Source organism: Oryx dammah, unplaced genomic scaffold, assembly GCF_014754425.2.
Source record: "Oryx dammah isolate SB20612 unplaced genomic scaffold, SCBI_Odam_1.1 HiC_scaffold_25, whole genome shotgun sequence".
Classification (NCBI taxonomy): domain Eukaryota; kingdom Metazoa; phylum Chordata; class Mammalia; order Artiodactyla; family Bovidae; genus Oryx; species Oryx dammah.
The window spans coordinates 92,465,734-92,466,998 of record NW_024070209.1 but is presented as its reverse complement, the minus strand read 5'-3'; the positions used below and the strand labels follow the sequence as shown (position 1 = coordinate 92,466,998).

Here is a 1,265-nt window from a genome sequence, read left to right as displayed (position 1 = left end):
CCCAACTGCACACCCCCATGTATTTCTTTTTGAGTTTCCTGTCTTTCACTGACATTTGCTTCACAACAACCATTGTCCCCAGGATGCTGGTGAACTTTCTGTCACATAAGACGATCTCCTATGCTGGGTGTCTGACCCAGATGTATTTTATATATGCCTTGGGCAACACTGACAGTTGGCTTCTAGTAGTCATGGCCTTTGACCGCTATGTGGCCATCTGTGACCCCTTCCACTATGTCACCATCATGAGTCACCGCCACTGTGTCCTGATGGTGGCCTTCTCCTGCTCATTGCCTCACTTCCACTCCCTCCTACACACACTTCTACTGAATCACCTCACTTTCTGTGACTCCAATATTATCCATCATTTTCTCTGTGACCTCAGCCCTCTGATGAAATTATCCTGCTCCTCCACATTTGTCAATGAAATTGTGTTAATGACAGAAGCATCTGCCTTTTTGGTGACTCCTTTTCTATGCATTGCTTTTTCTTACATACGAATCCTCATCACGGTTCTCAAAATTCCCTCAGCTGCTCGGAAACACAAAGCCTTCTCCACGTGTGGGTCTCACCTCACTGTGGTAACACTCTTTTATGGAAGCATCTTCTATGTCTATTTACAGCCTGTGTCCACCTACACTGTCAGGGACCATGTGGCAACAATTGTCTACACAGTTCTGTCCTCCATGCTCAATCCTTTTATCTACAGCTTAAGAAACAAAGACCTGAAACAGGGTCTGAGGAAGCTGGTGGGCAGGAGGAAACCTCAGGCAGCACCCCCTTGATGAACACACAAGGGAATCTTCCCCATGTGAATCTGGTTTCTATTGGGTCCTGGTGAACAAGCAAGCTCTTGGAGGTTAACATTTTTAACCCATGTGAGAATAGGCATTGTGGTCAATTACATCCATTGAAGAAGACCCATTATTTGATTTTGCTTCTGCTTAAATCATGATGTTCTTCCTCACTGTTTCTCCTCTTTCCTATGAAGATTCACCACATTGCATCTTCCAGATGAGATGCTTTAAACCAATCTTTTTCCCACAGATATTTCCTGAACAAATTTCTCGTTTCAAGACTTATCCTCCAAAATCCTTCCCATTTCAGTATATTGCTAAAAATAATTACTCAATTTGTAGCTGTTGGATGCCTTTGCAAACATTTGAAAGGGGAGATGGAAGAAGAGGAGGAGGAGAAATAGTACATTTTAGCTAACTTTCACTTTGAATATTTTTATAATTCCTCACTTTTGTCATTCAAATATA

The 1,265-nt window shown here is 42.5% G+C and overlaps 1 protein-coding gene across 1 annotated transcript; it reads left to right on the top strand.

Annotated features, from left to right (window-relative positions):
- Positions 1–2: 2 nt before the first annotated feature.
- On the top strand, positions 3–785 carry LOC120852295 (olfactory receptor 1L8-like; the record flags this gene model as incomplete). The annotated part of the gene is made up of 1 exon (XM_040225710.1): positions 3–785. A coding segment is annotated over one exon (783 nt), but the record flags the coding sequence as incomplete, so codon positions are not given.
- Between the last annotated feature and the right edge of the window lie 480 nt (positions 786–1,265).